This window comes from Lemur catta, chromosome 19 (genome assembly GCF_020740605.2).
Source record: "Lemur catta isolate mLemCat1 chromosome 19, mLemCat1.pri, whole genome shotgun sequence".
NCBI classification, from domain to species: domain Eukaryota; kingdom Metazoa; phylum Chordata; class Mammalia; order Primates; family Lemuridae; genus Lemur; species Lemur catta.
This window is the reverse complement of record NC_059146.1, coordinates 30,506,181-30,522,218: the sequence shown is the minus strand read 5'-3', so window position 1 is coordinate 30,522,218 and position 16,038 is coordinate 30,506,181. Positions and strand designations below refer to the sequence as shown.

At 54.7% G+C, this 16,038-nt stretch overlaps 2 protein-coding genes and 2 long non-coding RNA genes across 8 annotated transcripts; 2 read left to right on the top strand and 2 right to left on the bottom strand.

Annotated features, from left to right (window-relative positions):
- Positions 1-4,828: 4,828 nt before the first annotated feature.
- LOC123624384 lies at positions 4,829-6,449 on the bottom strand. Its single transcript, XR_006730119.1, has 3 exons — positions 6,437-6,449; positions 6,139-6,337; positions 4,829-5,558 (listed from the first exon to the last, which is right to left on the bottom strand). It is a non-coding gene; the product is annotated as an uncharacterized LOC123624384 (long non-coding RNA).
- Positions 6,450-6,496: 47 nt separating this feature from the next.
- LOC123624231 (pupal cuticle protein 36-like) lies at positions 6,497-7,596 on the top strand (the record flags this gene model as incomplete). Its single annotated transcript, XM_045531864.1, is given in 4 exon segments — positions 6,497-6,606; positions 6,728-6,834; positions 6,954-7,022; positions 7,154-7,596. Coding segments are annotated over 4 exon segments (729 nt in total), but the record flags the coding sequence as incomplete, so codon positions are not given.
- YIF1B (Yip1 interacting factor homolog B, membrane trafficking protein) lies at positions 7,390-13,468 on the bottom strand. Of its 5 annotated transcripts, none has more exons than XM_045532115.1 (8): positions 13,363-13,468; positions 10,042-10,280; positions 9,862-9,966; positions 9,640-9,718; positions 9,466-9,523; positions 8,805-8,960; positions 8,635-8,728; positions 7,390-7,759 (listed from the first exon to the last, which is right to left on the bottom strand). In XM_045532115.1, the coding sequence occupies exons 1-8, from the start codon at positions 13,406-13,408 to the stop codon at positions 7,604-7,606; spliced, it is 933 nt and encodes a 310-aa protein (XP_045388071.1). In that variant the 5' UTR covers positions 13,409-13,468; the 3' UTR covers positions 7,390-7,603. The 5 variants fall into 5 exon arrangements, with proteins under 5 accessions (XP_045388071.1, XP_045388070.1, XP_045388074.1 ...); XM_045532114.1 differs by having other exon boundaries at positions 13,354-13,457; XM_045532118.1 differs by lacking the exon at positions 13,363-13,468 and adding an exon at positions 13,232-13,292.
- LOC123624385 lies at positions 13,340-16,037 on the top strand. Its single transcript, XR_006730120.1, has 3 exons — positions 13,340-13,563; positions 13,730-13,877; positions 15,862-16,037. It is a non-coding gene; the product is annotated as an uncharacterized LOC123624385 (long non-coding RNA).
- Position 16,038: the final 1 nt, after the last annotated feature.

The following is a 16,038-nucleotide window of genomic DNA, read 5'->3' as shown; positions in this document are numbered from 1 at the left end:
CTGGTTCCTCAGGAGTTGGTGGCTCTCCCTACACCTGCCCCACACCCCATGAGCAACGCTCAGATCCACCCCTTCCCACTGCTCCGCTCCTGTTCCCTCTTTGGGTTCAGAAAGCCCACACCCACCTGTGCCTCTGGCCTGGAACGAGACCTTTCTCCACTGACTTCAACAAGAGTTGCCTCTCCTTCACATCTTAGTCATGGAAAGGAGAAATTTGCATTTGGATTTTTTTAAAAATTGGGGGAGCCAGATGTGGTGGCTCATGCTTGTAATCCTAGCATTTTGGGAGGCTGAGGCGAGGCAGGAAGATCACTTGAGGTCAGGAGTAAAGACCAGCCTGGCCAATATCGAGACCCCGTCTCTACAAAAAATAGAAAAATTGATGGAGCGTGGTGGTGCATGCCTGTAGTCCCAGCTATTTGGTAGGCTGAGGCAGGAGGATTGCTTGAGCCCAGGAGTTGGAGTTGAGGTTGCAGTGAGCTATGATGATACCACTGCACTCCAGTCTGGGCTACAGAGTGAGACCCTGTCTCAGAAACAAAAATCCACAAAAAAACCTGTTGGGAATCACTTTAATTCTACTGCAGTAAGAAAATCAAGTGAATTCTCTTCTGAACAATTAAGCTTTTGTAGGTTTTTACTACAGTATGCCTTTATGTGTTTTCTGATGCACAAGCTCCCACTCTAACTTGCTGCTTCTGCCAGAATTTGTCCTTGTCTCATGGTGAGGGAGGCCCCACCTGCTCCTGGCAGATTGGCTGCATTAGGCCTTTGGGCCCCTCACCGGCCACCAGTGTGGTATCTCACCACAGCTGACACTTCTCCAGGTCACAGTACTCTGCTCCAGTCTGGTCGGCCAACTTCCCACCATGCCATTGTGGCCCTTGAAGCTAAACTGTCATGTGTTCAACTCTCTGGACCATTCACAGGCTGACAATGGTGCTCTTGTTGCAAAAGCTGCCCAACAGTGGGCCAGTAGCCAAGGTATTGAATGGGCATTTCACACCTCTCTCATCTTCAGGCTGCTCGGCAGCACGGTGGCTCATGCCTGTAATCCTAGCACTCTGGGAGGCCAAGGCAGGAGGATCACTTGAGCTCAGGAGTTTGAGAATAGCCTGGGAATAGCAAGACCCTGTGTCTACGAAAAATAAGAAAAATTAGCTGGACATGGTGGTGCATGCCTGTAATCCCAGCTACTCGAGAGGCTGAGGCAGGAAGATCATCTGACACTGCTCCACATTTTCAAATATCTTTAGAGCCTAGACTGTGTTCGGGAGGCTGAGGCAGGAGGATTTTGTGAGCCCAGGAGTTTGAGGTTGCTGTGAGCTATGATGATGCTACTGCCTTATAGCCCGGGTAACAGATTTAAAAAAAATTTTTTTAAATCAACTCATTGAAAACAAAAAAAAAAAAATTAGCTCAGATTTCTCACTCTGCCTTCTCCTGGTCTATACACTTTGGTAAGGCTGACAGTGTGGCTGTCCCCAGAATGGGTTTCTCCCTAGTCCATCTCCTGGGGAAAGATGGAGACAAAGGGCTAGGGGGTTATGCAGACTATTTTAGAAATTTGGGATTCTACCCTCATTGTTCCTGGGACTGACGCATCTTGCTTCCTCCTGATGTCAAGCTCATGCCCCCTGATGGGTGCAGCCTCCAGGTGGCAAGTCCCCAGAAGGGGGCCTGTGGGATTTAAAATTCTGGTTTGGCCCTCAGGATTCTTTCCTGGACTGACTGGTCTTAGTGCTTTTGTCTTTTGGGAAAGGAAACAGTCCCTTCGCGCTGCGTGCTTAAGATCATCTGTTTCGCGGGATGTGGTTGATTTCAAAGGAAACATTCCAGAACAGGGATTATGATGTTTATGGGACTGGGGCACTCTTTTTCACATAAACTTCAGGAAAGAAACTAAACCAATTCTTGTGGCAGTTGCTTTTCCGGTCAACCACGTCAGCCCTCAGGCGTGCAGGAGCATGAGACTCCCACAGAGAACCATTTCTCCCATAAGCCACCCCTCGCTCCTACACCATCTTGGCTTCCATGTCCACTAAAGTTTACAACCAGAAATCTCACTGTAAATTGCAATGGTTAAGTAAAAACTTCAGGATTGGAGTAACCCCCTGAAGGATGTCTGCTGGAAACGTTAGAGACACGGGTAAGCTGATGCAGGAGTGAACATCGTCAATATTGCTGCAGGCCAAGTTGGGACACAAGTCCCTTTTTTCTTCAGGGGAGAAGGCACTGTTTCTACTCTTTGTACCAAGGCATTTTGGGCAGAAATAATCAAGGAACAAGCAGGGGAGGGCAGAGCCATTAGATGCCAAAGCAAGATTGACAGGAATCCCACATTCCACCTGTGTCCATTGATAGGTAAGGAGTGGCCAGGGCCAGGCAGGGCCTGGGGACAGAGACAGATGTAAGCTACTGTCCCTGCCCCTGTAGTCATGGTGGATGAGAACTGAATGGCAGGGAACTAATATTTTACAAAGAGCAGAAGGACAGCCAGGCTCTTGTCTTTGGACCTCGCACCTGTTTCCCACCTTTCTGTGTTCACATGCCCAGCTGTAATCTTAGATTCTATTTGTAAATCTTCTGGGCCAGGCAGAGCAGGGGAGTAAGGGGCAGCTGCCACCAGTAGGGAGTAGTGACAAAGACAGGCTCCCACGTCCATTTCCCCCTTTTTTTAGTAATAGAAGTTGCAGGTTTTACCCAGCTAGACATGATTCCCCGCCTCTCTCAAAGCTAGATGTGACCATCTGTCCTGGCTAAGAGGTTGTGTGTGTGAGCTGCTTCCAGGTCAGGTCCTTAAAAGGAAGTAGTGCACTCCCACTTGTCCTTTTCCTTCCTGAGAACCTGATAGTGGGGGCTGGCCACCCCGTAGGTCCCAGGTCCCTGGAGGGATGCAGAGCAAGAAGACAGAAGGAGCCTGGGTCCTGTGGATGATCTCATGGAGAACATGCACTTACCCATTCTGGGCTCCCACCAGCTCAGGCTGTCCTATGAGAAAGGTGACGCTATCTTGTCGAGCCTCTTGTCTTTAGGGTCTCTCTGAAAGCTGCCAGACCACATCCTAAATGCAATATAGGCGTGAATGGATGGGAGTCCCCAGGACCCGGCCAGGTCTCCCTCTGCCCAATTCACCAGCTCCGAAACTTTAGCATGGCCATAAAGAACTACTGCGTCTTCAGGGCCCGGAAGGTCTCACACTGTTGCTCCACGTCTTACTGGCCTGGTGTCCTTGGGCAGGAAACTACCTTTTCCAGGCTCATCTGCCTCATATAAAACATGGGGATCTGGCCAGGCATGGTGGCTCACACCTACAATCCCAGCACTTTGGGAGGCTGAGGTGCGAAGGTCACTTGAGGCCAGGAGTTCAAGACCAGTCTGAACAACATAGCAAGACCCCATCTCTACAAAAAATTTGAAAATTAGCCAGATATGGTGGCATGCACCTGTATGTAGTCCCAGCTACTCGGGAGGCTGAGGCAGGAGGATTGCTTGAGCCCAGGAGTTTGAGGTTGCAGTGAACTATGATGATGCCACTACACTCTAGCCTGGGCGACAGAGCAAGACCCTGTCTCAAAAAAATAAAAGTAAAAAATCCTAAACACACAAACAAATAAACCATGGGGATCCTATTGCCAGTTTCCTGAGGAATAATGAGGTGGTATTTCAGAATAATAATTTTTAAAAACCTAACATCTATTGAGCATCTATTTGCCTTATGCCAGGCAGGTTCTGTGCAAAACCGCTGACCTCACGAGGTAAGATTTCCATGCACACAGGTGGAAGCAGGTCCGGAGTAACTAACGTGCTTGTCCACGGAGCGGTAAGGCATGGAACAAGGATTCCCCTGGGAACAGACCGACCGCCAGAACCCAAACGCGCAGCCGCTCTGTGCTGGCTCTAACGTGCCATTAGCACAGAGCCTGGCGCCAGGTAACCGCACTAGTAACTCAAGTGATAGCACAGCTCTGAGTCACACCACTCAGTGAGGATCAAAGCAGACGAGGTCCCCACCCTCATGGAATTTCTGTTCTCATTTTGCATCCACTTGCCAGCAAAGCCACATCATCACTCACCTGTTCTCACACGGAGCAGATACCAAAGAGCTTTCATTTACAAGAGCCCACCTCCCCTTCCCTCCCCGCCGCACCTACCGCTCTCCCTCCATTCCCTCCGCTACTCTGACCTCTGCAGTTCCTCAGTCACCAGGTACTTTCCTGCCGCAGGGCCTTTGCAGTTGCTCTTCCCTCTGCCCAGCACACTCTTCCTCTATACGATTGCCGCCCCATCTGCAAATCTTTATTCAAAAAAGATTTCAGTGAGGCTTTGCCTGGTGACTCTCTAAAATCTAGCCCCTCCCCAACATACCAGGCAGTCATCACTATTCATCCCCCTTTCCTGCTGTAGTTCTCTTATAATGTTTCTTTAAAAAAAAATACAGTGGGGGCATGGGAGGGAAGAAAAAAATAGCTTTTACTGAGGTGTCGGTTGCACTAAACTCACTTATTTTAAATATGGAATTCAGTGATTTTCAATAACTTTACCAAGTGGTGCAACTGTCACTATAACTCAGTTCTAGAACATTTTCTTCCCCTCAATTAAGGTTTCTCATACCCATTTACAGTTAATCCCTGTTCCTACCCCTTAGCTCCCAGCAACCACTCTGTCACTATAATTGCCTTTTCTAATCATTTCACATAAATGGTATCATACAATACATGGGCCCCCTCGTCTGGCTTCCTCCCCCTAGCGTAATGTTTTGAGGTTCATCTGTGATGTAGCACGTCAGGAGTTTGTTCCTTGTTGCTGCTGAATAATATTCCATTGTCTATCCATTCACCAGTTGATGGACACTTAGTAGTTTATTTCCAGTTTTTGTCTAACATGCTATACATTTCACTTTGTTCTCCCCGCTAGAATGTCAAAAAAATTTGTGAGGCTGGAATTTTTGCTGATTTTGTTCACCTCTGTACCGCCAGCACTTGAGCTGTGTTGGAGTCATAGTAGGTGCTCAATGAATCCGTGCGAAGGAACCAAAGGGAACAGAGATAACTGCAGAGGGCGGCAGGCACGGGCTGTGCTGGACAGCAACAGGGCAAAGGGATGGCGTGGCGGGGCTCTGGGTTGCTAGCAGTCAGGGCAGGTCCCTCCGAGGAACAGACATTTGTGCAGACACCTGAGTGTACGAGGCTGTGACAGGCATGCTCATTATCCCCAGGCCTCAGCCACCTGCCTCTGCCAAGACACCCCTGAACAGTTGCTGGTGCCAGGGCAGGGCTGGAGAGGGACGCCCAGGGACACCTAGCCACCCACAGATACGAGCAGCTGGCTCAGGCCCCAGTCCTTTCCCCATTCTGACCTGGGCCCAGTCCAGGGTGAGGGGGGCGCTGGGGAAGGCTGGGCTCAGCTGGCTGCGAGTTCCACTGGGAGCCCCCGAGAGGGTGACACTGAGGGGCCAGGCCAAGCCTTGGACACCACCTGGGTTTGAATCCCAGTTCCAGCCTGTTCATGCTCTGTTTGCCCCCCATCATCTGCCCTGCTGCTCCCTGTTTTCTCACCTGGAAAATAGGAGTAGTAACAATACCTACTGTTAGGGACTATTTGTGTCCCCTCTCATGCATGTGTTGAAGCCCAGTCCCCAATGTATTGGCATTTGGAGGTGGACATTAGGGTGGTAATCAGCTGATGAGGGTGGACCCCTCATGAATGCGATTAGTGCCCTCATAAAAAGCAACCTGAGGTGATCTTGCTCTTGGCCACGTGAGAAGGCAGAGAGGTGGCTCTCCCTGAGCCAGGAAGCAGGCGCTCCCCACACACTGGAGCTGCCAGCACCTTGGTATTGGACTTCCAGCCTCTGGGACTGTTGTTTAAGCCCCAGGTCTATAGCATAAGATACCTACCTTTCATTTTTTTAAAAAAAGAACTGAACACATTATTTTATAAACACTCTGTGCCAGGCACTATTTCTAGGAAATGGACCCCTTTGATTCTCTCATCAACCCCAGGGGGTAGCTGTCATTTACAGATGAGGAAACTGAGGCATAGAGCAGTGAAGCAACTTTCTGGAGGTCACCCTGATGACACAACTAGGCATCCAATGACTAGTTGATGGTCCCAGGTCTTTGCTCCACTCCTCACCATGCCACGGAGGGGCTGTGAAGGTGAGTTGAGATGCCCGCAGCCCTCGGAACGTGCGTGGTGCTGTTAAAGTGTTACATACACGGAGCATCAGCGTCACCAAGGTACAGGAGAGCATGGGGTGGCATTTCTCCCTCTCATATCTTCAGAGGCATCGGGCCTTCTGGGGGAAGCTGATGACAGCTGTACCCCCTCTTCCCTGAACACCATCCACAGAACCCCCTCACTCACCAAGGCTGGGGCGAGGCAGTAACTGTCCGCCTCCCCCACCTCCCACAGAGGAGAAGCTGGGCGGTACCAGGCAGGGCCGGTGAGTCAGGGCTGAGGACCCAGGACAAAGGTCTGGCAGGCGGTTTAGCATTCCTTGGGCGGGCAGGTCCCACTGCTCCTCCCCGGCCCTCCCAGCACTGCCCAGGCCTCCCGGCCCTGCAGACACACATTCCACCATGGACCTCGACCTGGCAGCAGGTGCGCTCCGGGAAGTGGTGGCCTTGAGGCACAGGGGGCCAGACTCAAACCTGGGGGCTGCCACCGAGGGGGCACTCCCTGCCGCTTGTGCCAACCCACCCAGCGTCTCTTCTCTCTGCAGCCCTGGGATCCACTTCCAAGAAGCCCGGTGGGGCAGGCCAGGTGGGAGACCTCAGGCACAGTCCCCCCAAAGTTCCGGGCCAGGCAGGGGCAGCTCATAACCCTAGGGTAAGTCACCTCACCACTGGGCACATTCCCAGGGGTTGGAGGGAGCAGTGCCTTTGACTAGGGTCCTGCTGTGCCTTGGGCGACCTGGGCATCCGCCTCACTGCCACGCCTCCATGTAGCACGGCCATGGCAGCTCCTCAGACTCCAGCAGCAGCTCCAGCGACTCGGACTCGGACAGGAAGGGGAAGGTAAGGGGCTCCCCCTCCTCCCAGGCTTTGTCCTGTGCCCCAAGCAAGGTCAGCGTCCTCGCGCTGGGGCCGGTCGCCACTTCCAGCCCGCGACCCACTCCGTCTCTCCCGCCCGCTGCCCTGGCCCGCAGCCCCACGCCGCCGGCGCCGAGCAGCACGGAAGCTCCCCGGGCAAGGCCAAGAAGCCCAAGGTGAAGAAGAACAAGAAGGGCAAGGAGGAGGAGAAGGGCAAGAAGGCTTCCCACTGAGGGGCCCGGGCGGGCTCATTAAACCTTTCTCCAGCCTTCCGGTCTCTCTCAGCGCTGTGCCGGCCCCTGTCCCTCCCGTCGCGTCCGTCCCCGGCTCCCTGCCCAGCCGAGCTCGTGGCCAAGGAGAGGCGGCCCACGCCGTGCCCATCGGGCTTTATTGTTTCGGTAACAGCGGCCGCGCGGGCGGCCTGTGCAGCTGGAGATCTCAGCACCGCGGCGGGGAGGGGACCTGGGGACGGGGCGGCGCCTGCGCCCGGGCGGGGCGGACCCGGGCGGCGGGCGGAGATGAGTCCGGCGGCAGCTTGGCGACCGGGAGCCGCAGCGGGAGGCGCCTCACCGCACCAGGTGGAAGGTGAGCCAGTACATGAGCAGGGGCTGCGCCGCCGCCACGGCCATGGTCAGGTACATGCGCAGCTGGTTCCGGGCCCCGCGCACTGGGACCCCTTCGGCCGCCGCCTCTGCCAGGATCTTCAGCCGCAGCGTCCGGATCTGGGTGGGAAAGACGGTGTTTGCCCTCGAGCCTGCCACCTGGGGACAAGTCCCAGCCCCTCTGCAGCCTCAAGTTTCTGCTCCAGGGGGCCCCAGTTTCCCCAAATCTCCCAGCAGGTGGTGAGGACTTGCTCCTCCCCTGGCCCTAAGCAAAATACCAGGCAAGACCCATCAGTGAGTGAGGGGGCGAGAGGGCGGCCACACTCGGCCCCAGCTGCTGCCACCCTCTTGCGTTGGCCAGATGACAATTATTCCAGACTAACCAGAAATGCTATTTAAAAAACAAAAACCAAAAAACTTTTAAGTGACATCTAAATCAAAGTCTGTCCGAAGGTCAGATTGGGCCCACCTGCGGGTGTGTTCGCCCTCCACCTCTCTCAGGTGCTCCTACCGCCTCCTCCCCGGACCCTGAGCAGCAAGTATTACCGTCCCCTTTTACAAAAGGGGAAAGTGAGGAAGTGATTTGCTCAGGATCCAGCGAAGCTTGGGGTCAACCCTGGCCTGGCAGACCCCACTGCTCTCAGCCAGCACCCCACTCCAGCCAGAAGGGCTCTCAGAAAATCTCCTTCCAGGAAAGCCCCCCATGAGGAGAGGGGAGCCTGCACGCTGGGTACACCAGGCCCCTCACAGGGTCCGAAGGCCCTCCATGGGGCTCCAGAGAGACCCGCGCAGTGGGACACAACTCCAGCCCCCGCTCCTGCCAGGCTGCCCCTCCTCTCCCAGGAAGCCCTCCTGAGCCCCAGGCTGGGACAGCTACCCCACGGCCTCTCAGTTCAGCAGTGTGGCTCTGGTCTAAACTCCCCACCTGACATCTTCTGCTTGGATGCCTCCGGGGACCCCAGCTCTGCCCAGGGGGCCTATGCCCTCAGCCTCACCATGAACACAAAGATGGACACGCAGCACCAGCCCAGCACCAGGTAGTAGCCAATCTTCCCAAAGAGCAGGCCCATGAGGACCCCGCCAATCATCCTGGGGGGAGGGAGAGAAGGCTGGTGTGAGAAAGAGGCCGAGGGCAGGGGCTGGCAGGCAGGGTAGGGGGACTCACCCGACATATTTGTAGCCCAAGAAGGCCACCAGGTCGATGGTGGTGAGGTCGGTGTTGACAGTGACCAGGTAGAGACTGAGCAGGATGGCCAGCACCTCCAGTGTCAGCCAGGCCAAGGCCGAGCTCGCCTGCAGCCCCAGGAGGTCTGGGGAGAACCTGCCAGCACCCAGGCTGTCACTCCCTGAGCGTCTGCCTGGGGACAGCCTGTGTTGGGTGGGGCTGGAGACCTGGCCGTGGCCAAGGTGCATCTGGGCCCCCTATCTTTATGGAAATCCCATTCTGGGGAGGAAGGCAGACCTGTCCCCAGACAGTGACGCCCAGAAGGGTACGGATGGCGAGCCAGGAAGGCTTCCCTGGGGCAGTGACATTGGACTGGAGACAACATGAAGGAGCAGGTGCTCAGCGCGTGATGCAGGGAAGGGACATACTCCTGAGCAAGAGGCAGTGGATGTGCACAGGCCCTGGGGAAGCAGCGCTGGGCCCCCTGCAGGGACGGAAGAAGGACCAGGGGAGCAAGGGGGAGGGGCAGTGCAGGCTGAGGAGCCAGGCTTGATCAGGGAGCCATGGACAGCATGAGGGGCTGCGGTGGGGACATGACCTCCCTGACCACAACCTGGCCCCCAAACCGCACCCCACTCTGCCTGCCCCAGGCCTCCCTTACCTATCCTGGGTCCCCAGCGCAAGGCCAGCCACCAAGACGTAGGTGATGAAAGCCATGGCTGTGGGAGGCAGACACACAGACAGTGGTCAGAGGAGGAGGGACTATCTTGGGCCTCCAGGCACCAAATCCCGGCCCCCGACACGCCTACCCAGAGGGAGGAGGGTTCGGGGCAACCTGGAATGTAGAGGTCTGGGGCGTTGACATCAAAGCGGGGGGCTACGGGTGTGTCCTGCTGGTACTGCACCTCCCAGTCCTGTGGGGAGAGTGGGGGAGCGGGCAGGACCCCAGAGCCACGCCCCTCCGCCCCGCTTACAGACCCTGCCCCAGCGCTTGGCACGGCCCAATCCCCAACAGGCTGGCTCCCCGAGACTCACGTTCCCCTGGGGCGGTGCTGACCTGGTGCAGGTAGGGGAAGAAGAGCAGGCCCAGCTTCTTGCCCACATACATGGTATCCACGGCAAAGTAATACTTGAGCTTGGTGACAGGGATGAAGCGGTCGATCTGGGGAGGCAGAACTCAAGCCTGAGGCCTGTGCCCCGCGCCCCCCCCAACTCCCGCCAGCCCAGGCCCACTCACGTTCTTATCCACCAGCTCCTTGCCCTGCGCGGCCAGGCTACTCCCGTAGGCCATGGCCATGTTGGATACAGGATCAGCCAGGAAGGCGGTCTGGGGCGAGGTGGAGCCTGAGGGGTAGCCCAGGCCGCCAGGTGCCCGCTGGGCCCCATAGCCCCGGCTCTGAGCTGAACTTGTGTCATCGAAAAGCTGGTGGGGGTCAGCCATGCCTGGCTGGGACACAGGGATCCTCCGCTTCGAGGCTGCAAGGGAAGAGGGGTGCAGAGCCTCATTCATCCCACAGCTCTCCCTCCTGCTCCCGTGCAGTGCAGGGCCGGTGTCACCATTAGAGACATTGGTTTTGATGTCAGATGGGCGTCGGGTGAAGGCCCATCCATCTATCCGTCTGTCCATCTGTCCATCTATCCAGATACTGATGATGATGATGATGATGATGACGCTGAGAGCTACTACGTAGTAATACGTATTGGGGCCTACTGTTCCTCAAATCCTGTGCCAAGCTTTTCACGAACCAGGCCTATGTCCGTACCTCCCACACTCCTCCACTCCTCTGCTCCCGCCTCCAGGCCCCTGCGCCAGCTGTGCCTCTGCTCAGAAAGCTCTTCCCCCAACATCCTCCAGGTCTTTGCTCAGTGGGGCCTTCCACGACCATGCGGTCCACAACCGCACTTCTCTTTGCGGCACTCCCCAGCCCCCTTCCCTGCTTCACTGACAGCCACCAGCTCGGCAGCAGCAGAATCACTAGCTGTTTTATTTATTTGTTCGCTGTCTCCCTTACTCAACTGTGAGCCCCACTAAGGTGGGGAGCTGCGTCTTGTTCACAGCTGAATCCCCAGCCCTAGAGTAGGGCTAGAACAGGTACTCGATAAAAACCCAATGAATGAACAGCCACCCCCCCATTTCACAGATGTGGAAACCGAGGCCCAGGCAGCCAAATGACTTGTGCAAAGGGCCAAACTGAGCGAGTGGCAGGGCAGGAGTCCAGCCCTGGTGTATTTGACAGATATTACAATAATTAAAACCTGGTTGACCACTTACTACACACCAGGCCGTGTTTTAAACACTACGGATTAACTCGTTTAACTTTCATAACAACTCATTTCTGCCAATGCTATCATCATCCCCACGATAAAGTGAGCCCCAAAGAAAGCCCTTGCCCAAAGTCATACACACAGTATGAGGCAGAGCCAGGTTTCAGAATTTTCTAAAATGCTTCATGTGGAGAATGGAGGGCCAAGCGTGGTTGCTCATGCCTGTGATCTCTGGGAGGCAGAGGCAGGAGGATTGCTTGAGCTTAGGAGTTTGAGACCAGCCTGAGCAAGAGTGAAGCTGGCCCTTCTGGCCAGAACTGGGAGAGGGAAAAGGGACGTGGGGCATGGGGACAAGGCTGGGGCCAGTGCTGCTTGCTTTGGGATTGAGGAGACCTGGGTCTGTTTTCAGGCTACAAATCATTGAGAGGAAGAGCTGGGGGCTAGTAATTGATAGTAGGTAACAAGCCACTTGTCTCCTGGCTTCAGACCCAGGTCTGGCTGCCCCTGGACCCTTACCTTGGTGTCCAAAACCCTGAATCCTTTTCTGCCTGACATCCAATCAATCAATCACTAGTTCTTGCGCACTGTATCTCAACATCACCCTCTCCTCTCAGAGTTTGTCATCTCGCACCTGACTTAAATGTCCTACCTGGTCCCCCTGTCCTTTCTTAGTCCCACCAATCTTCCCTCCAATGGGCAGCCACAGTGATCTTTTTAAAGGTAAATGAGACCACATCATCCTCTGCCTAATATCAGTGCCCACTGTGCTCAGAATAAATCCAAACACCTATTAGGCCCCGCATGACCCAGCCCTGCCAATCAGCCCCGTTTGCTACCTCTCCCGGGGCTCCCATGCCCCAGCCACATGGGCTCCTGTTGGGCCCTGACCCTGCCAAGCTTACTGCCCCCACAGCCTTTGGAATATGCACTGCTACCACCTGGGACCACCTTCCCTCCTGCAGCACCTGCCAATATCGCACTCAGGCCTCAGCTCAAATGTCTCCTTCTCAGAGAGACCTCTCACTCACTCCTCAACATAGAGCACTTGCCCCACCTGGTTCCTTCTCATAATATCCAGTGATTTCTTTTTCTCTTTTGAGCACCCATCACAATTTCTAAATATATATCCATTTGTCTGCTTGTCTGCCCTGGCACAGACCTCCCATGCCTTTCCCTCTTACCACAAATCTGGGTGATTCCTCCTCATTAGAAGCACCCTCTTTCAGGAGGCGTCACTGGTATTCCCAGGCTGGGTCACCTGCCTCCTCTGGGCTCCCACAGCATCTCCACCCCAGCGCTGGCCACTCTGCCTTATGCTTCACTCATCCCAGCTGTATAGCTCTGCCTGTGTCCCCATCCTACCCCCCCACCCCTCTGCCTGTACTTCTCTCGTCACAGCTCCACCACTTGAGACTGTCGCTGTCTTCTGCTCTGTACTGGCAGCCCCATGAGGACGGGAACAAGGGCTGTCTGGGCACTGCTGTATCCCTGCATCACCCACCACAGGGCCAGCCAGGCACTAACAACTAACAACCGCTGAAGGGAGGAACAGAGAGGCTGCCCCAGCCAACGCCCAGTCACATGTGGGATTATTCTCTCTACAGTCATCATTGCTCCCCAATTATCTTGTTGACTTGGTTGCTTCCTAGTTAAGTGTCTCTTTTCCCAGTAAACTGTGAGCTGTGATATAACAAAGACCGGGGCTATACTGGTTCCTACTATACTGGCTATCCACATTCCAGCACGGGACCTGGCACAAGCGGAGTTGAGGCAAGCTATGTTGAATGAATAAAGGAAATGCATAGCACACTTATGGCGATGAAGTAAAGAGTGAAACCAATTCAGAGACAGGAAAAGGGGGTTAACAGTACAATAAATACGGGTTCAAATCTAAAATAAGGCGTAAACATGGCCCTGTCCGCTCCCGGAGGGCCAGAAAGGCAGTACTAAGGAGCGTGGGCTACCGCCCGAGGGCACTGGGGAGCCACAGGAGGGTGGGGAGCAGGGGAGGGCAGATCGCTAACTGCAAATGAATGAAAGTCGCGTTTCTCTGCACATCACACAATATCCCGCCCCAAGTTGTTTTCCTCTAAAGGAATTTCCTAAAGACACTAACCCCAACACACCCATACCCGGACTTGGCATCCCCGCACCGTGCACACCTCGAAGCTCCAGATCCTTGATCTAGTGACCTCCGACCTGCAGTGACCTCACCAACCGCCGCCGCCGCCCCGCCCCGCCACGCTCCCACCCCCCCGCCCGATCTCCTCCGCCGGCCACGTACGCCACTTACGCAGCCGGGGCGTCCCCGCCGCCGCCGCCAAACCTGCCGGGTGCATCCTTCGCCGCAGCCACCACCTCAACAGCGGTTCGTAACGTGCCCGCCCGGCTCCCGTAGCCACGCCCTCCCAGCCACGAGACAGCCAATGGGCGTCACGACTGAGTGGAAGCCACGCCTTCTCACGGAGGCCAGGACGAGTGGGCGGCGCCTTACGTAAGAGGCGGGGACTGAAGGGGGTCTCGTCGAAAGGCGGGAGTCAGGGCCTGAGGGGCAGGAGGGCGGGGCCGGGGACAATCTGAGAGCAGGCGTTGTAGGGCGCGATGGAAAAATGTAGTGTCGAGCGCAGAGGCCGATGGGAAATGGAGTTCTCTCCCGACAGGCGCTGAATTTGCGTTGCTGGGAGCCCCGGGGAGCCAGAGAAGGGCGTGGAGCAGGGGAGGAGAGATTCCTTTTGTGTTCGCGAGGGGCTCATCGGAGTTGCGCGGGCTCTGACGCTTATACGATTTTGACAGTCCTTAGGTATTAAGGTGAATATTTTTCTCTTTTTTTTTTTTTCTTTCTTTTTCTTGACTAGCTCTATGGTTACGTTAAGGTGGATATTTAGAATGAGAAAAGAACACCCAACAGGTTAGGTGAGAAGAACCGGGTATTCCTCTTCAAAGATGTCTTTAGGCGGTTTCCCAGAAATTCATAAAAATGTTCTCATGTTGAACCTGATTTACCGAAAACACTCTAGAATCCCCAGCAACTCACAGCACACAGGTGCACCTGCAAGTGTCTAGCCCCTGACAACTAACCTTCCTTACTGTCTCCTCTCTGCCGCTCAGGCTCCTCCACTTATCTCAGGCAAAGATAATGGTGGAAGTGACTTCTGGGCAGTGATAAAACTCCAGGAAGGATGTTAGCAAGTTATCTTATCATTGTGGTTTCCCTTTCCTCCTCTGAGACGTTGTCTTTTCTGGGGACCTTGAGGGTTGCTCCTGGTTGCCCAGTGATGAGTCCTGGCTCAGTGGCAGTTCCTTTTTGTGAGTGAGGTGCCCTCATTTCTCCTCTTCCTCAGCCCTCCCTCTTGTATCTAGATTCATCTCTTCTGTGAATATACTTTTTTTTAATTAATAAAGCAGGTACGTTGGCTTCCTGCTGGCCTCATGTTCTCCTCTTGCCAGTTGTGTGCCTACTCCATATTTTTGTTGTTAAGAGACAGGGTCAGCCGGGCGAGGTGGCTTGCGCCTGTAATCCTAGCACTCTGGGAGGCCGACGCAGGAGGATCGCTCAAGGTCAGGAGTTCAAGACCAGCCTGAGCAAGAGCGAGCCCCATCTCTACTAAAAATAGAAAGATATTATCTGGACAACTAAAAATATATGTAGAAAAAATTAGCCGGGCATGGTGGTGCATGCCTGTAGTCCCAGCTACTCGGAAGGCTGAGGCAGAAGGATCGCTTGAGCCCAGGAGTTTGAGGTTGCTGTGAGCTCGGCTGACACCACGGCACTCTAGCCTGGGCAACAGAGCGAGACTCTGTCTCAAAAAAAAAAGAGAGAGAGAGAAAGAGAGAGACAGGTCTCAGTATGTTGCCCACGCTGGAGTGCAGTGTCACAATCATAGCTCACTGTAACCACAAACTCCTGAACTCAAGCGATCCTCCTGCCTCGGCCTCCCAAAGCACTGGGATCACACACATGAGCCTCCGCACCCAGGTCTACCCTGTTTTTAAGGCTAAATTTTCTTATCTCTTTAATGAGAATTATATGAGAAGGACTGAGGAGTCATGCAAATTCTTGTGTGTACAGGGCCTGACATTTGCAAGCTTTTGGTACCTACTATTACTGTTTTTATCATGAGGTGTCTTTTCCTGTGGATTATCAAGCTCAAGTTGGGCTCTGCTCCAAGATCTGCCAGTTTTATAAATAGAACCATGTGAGGTGTGTCTAAGTTGGGACCAAGTCCCACTCCTCTGCCAGTCAGAGAAGATTCCAGGCTGCCCTCCAGAAGGCTGCTAGGAGTTCCAGCTGGAGACAGATGTGGAGAGACTTACAGGAGGGACATGGAAGGAAATTTTTCCTTTTAAATGCATATATTCTTGATTCTGCCAGGAAAGAAAGACTCTGGCTCACTCCTTTTCATCCTCCGTCTCTCAGCTCCGATAGCCCCTTCCTCAGGGAGCTCTGCTGACTTCCCTAAGCTGCGTTAGTCGCCTCCTCTGCACTCTCATGGTCCCCTAGGCTTCCCCGTGCCAGCCTTGGTCACTCTGCTTGTGCTTCCCTCATCACAGCCCTGACCACACAGGCTGTCACTCTATTGATGTGCCAGTCTCCCCTATTAGACTGGGAGCCTCCTGAGGGCATAGGCCCAGAATTGTCTTGGTGACTACCGTGTCCCCAGCATTACCCAGAAAGGGGTCAGGCACAAAATGGGTGCTGAGCAAAGATTTGGTGAATAGCTAAGGAGCCCCGCTCTGTCCATGAGGGCACAGGGGACACTTGACTCTGTGGTGCCCGCCATTCCCACTCCAGGGCACGCGACTTGGCGAATGGAGGGAGAACCAGATGTCGGTTTGCTCCTCGCCACCTCAGCCACGCCCCCTGATGCAGTGCACGACGACCCTGAGGATTTGGGGAGCGACTTCTGCATCCGCGAGCGGAAAGAGTTGGGACTCTCTCTGACCTAGGGAACCGGACTCCCAGGTGGAA

What these genes read in the sequence shown, in the direction of transcription:
- YIF1B (XM_045532114.1), bottom strand. Translation starts at nt 13,408, where the DNA reads ATGCACCCGGCAGGTTTGGCGGCGGCGGCGGGGACGCCCCGGCTGCGT. An exon ending in GCCCCGGCTGCGTAAGTGGC is followed by an intron (nt 10,281 to 13,353) that starts GTACGTGGCCGG and finishes CTTCCCTTGCAG; the next exon opens with CCTCGAAGCGGAGGATCCCT. An exon ending in TGTCCATCTTTGTGTTCATG is followed by an intron (nt 7,760 to 8,634) that starts GTGAGGCTGAGG and finishes TTTCCCACCCAG; the next exon opens with ATCCGGACGCTGCGGCTGAA.